At 58.3% G+C, this 599-nt stretch overlaps 1 protein-coding gene across 1 annotated transcript in view; it reads right to left on the minus strand.

Annotated features, from left to right (window-relative positions):
• Nucleotides 1-473, minus strand: part of DLX6 (distal-less homeobox 6) — a 5,028-nt gene extending 4,555 nt beyond the window's left edge. Inside the window, exon 1 of the mRNA XM_021716176.1 lies at nucleotides 7-473. Within this exon, the coding sequence (XP_021571851.1) occupies nucleotides 7-63 (57 nt within the window). The 5' untranslated portion in view covers nucleotides 64-473. The remainder of the gene's footprint in view (nucleotides 1-6) is intronic.
• Nucleotides 474-599: the final 126 nt, after the last annotated feature.

Raw genomic sequence — 599 nt, forward strand, 5'->3', positions numbered from 1 at the left:
GAAGGCGGATTTGGACGAGTCCTGGCCCTCCAAGCCGTCAGCCATCGTGGTCATGGTCATCATCAAAACTTTGGGGGCTGGAGAAAGCCTTCTCCCGGGTTTCCTCCACCCTCCCCCACTTGGCGCGCGCCGCTCTCCCCTCCGCAGCCACCTTTAGCTCTTTGGATCCTTGCAAAAATAAAAAAATAAAAAAAAATTAAAAGGGGGTGGAGGCGGCTCTCCCTCTCGCTCGCTCTTCTCGAATATATATATTTTTAATATAAAGAGATATAGTGAGCGGGGCCTTGTTAACTCAAAGGGAGGAGGCAGGAGGAGGGATGGGAGAGGAGAGGGGGAGGGGGGCTCTGCTCTCCCCCCTTGCCTTCCCCCCTCGGATTTTTGGGGGCTGGTGCAGTTTAAGGCAGAGATTTTAAGGTGGATTCTGCGAAAGTTGCGCGTCTGCTTTCAGACTTGATGCCGACGCCACGAGTCGAATGGTTCGTCTCCAAAGGGCAGCGCCTCCCCATTGGCCGGCGGGCGCCTGACGTCACGGGCGCACGGCTTCCACTGGCGCGCGCGACTCCCGGCCCGGCGCGGCCGTCCGCAGTTCCAATCCCGGC

Source organism: Carlito syrichta, unplaced genomic scaffold, assembly GCF_000164805.1.
Source record: "Carlito syrichta isolate Samal-C Ts95f unplaced genomic scaffold, Tarsius_syrichta-2.0.1 Scaffold308240, whole genome shotgun sequence".
In the NCBI taxonomy this organism is placed as follows: domain Eukaryota; kingdom Metazoa; phylum Chordata; class Mammalia; order Primates; family Tarsiidae; genus Carlito; species Carlito syrichta.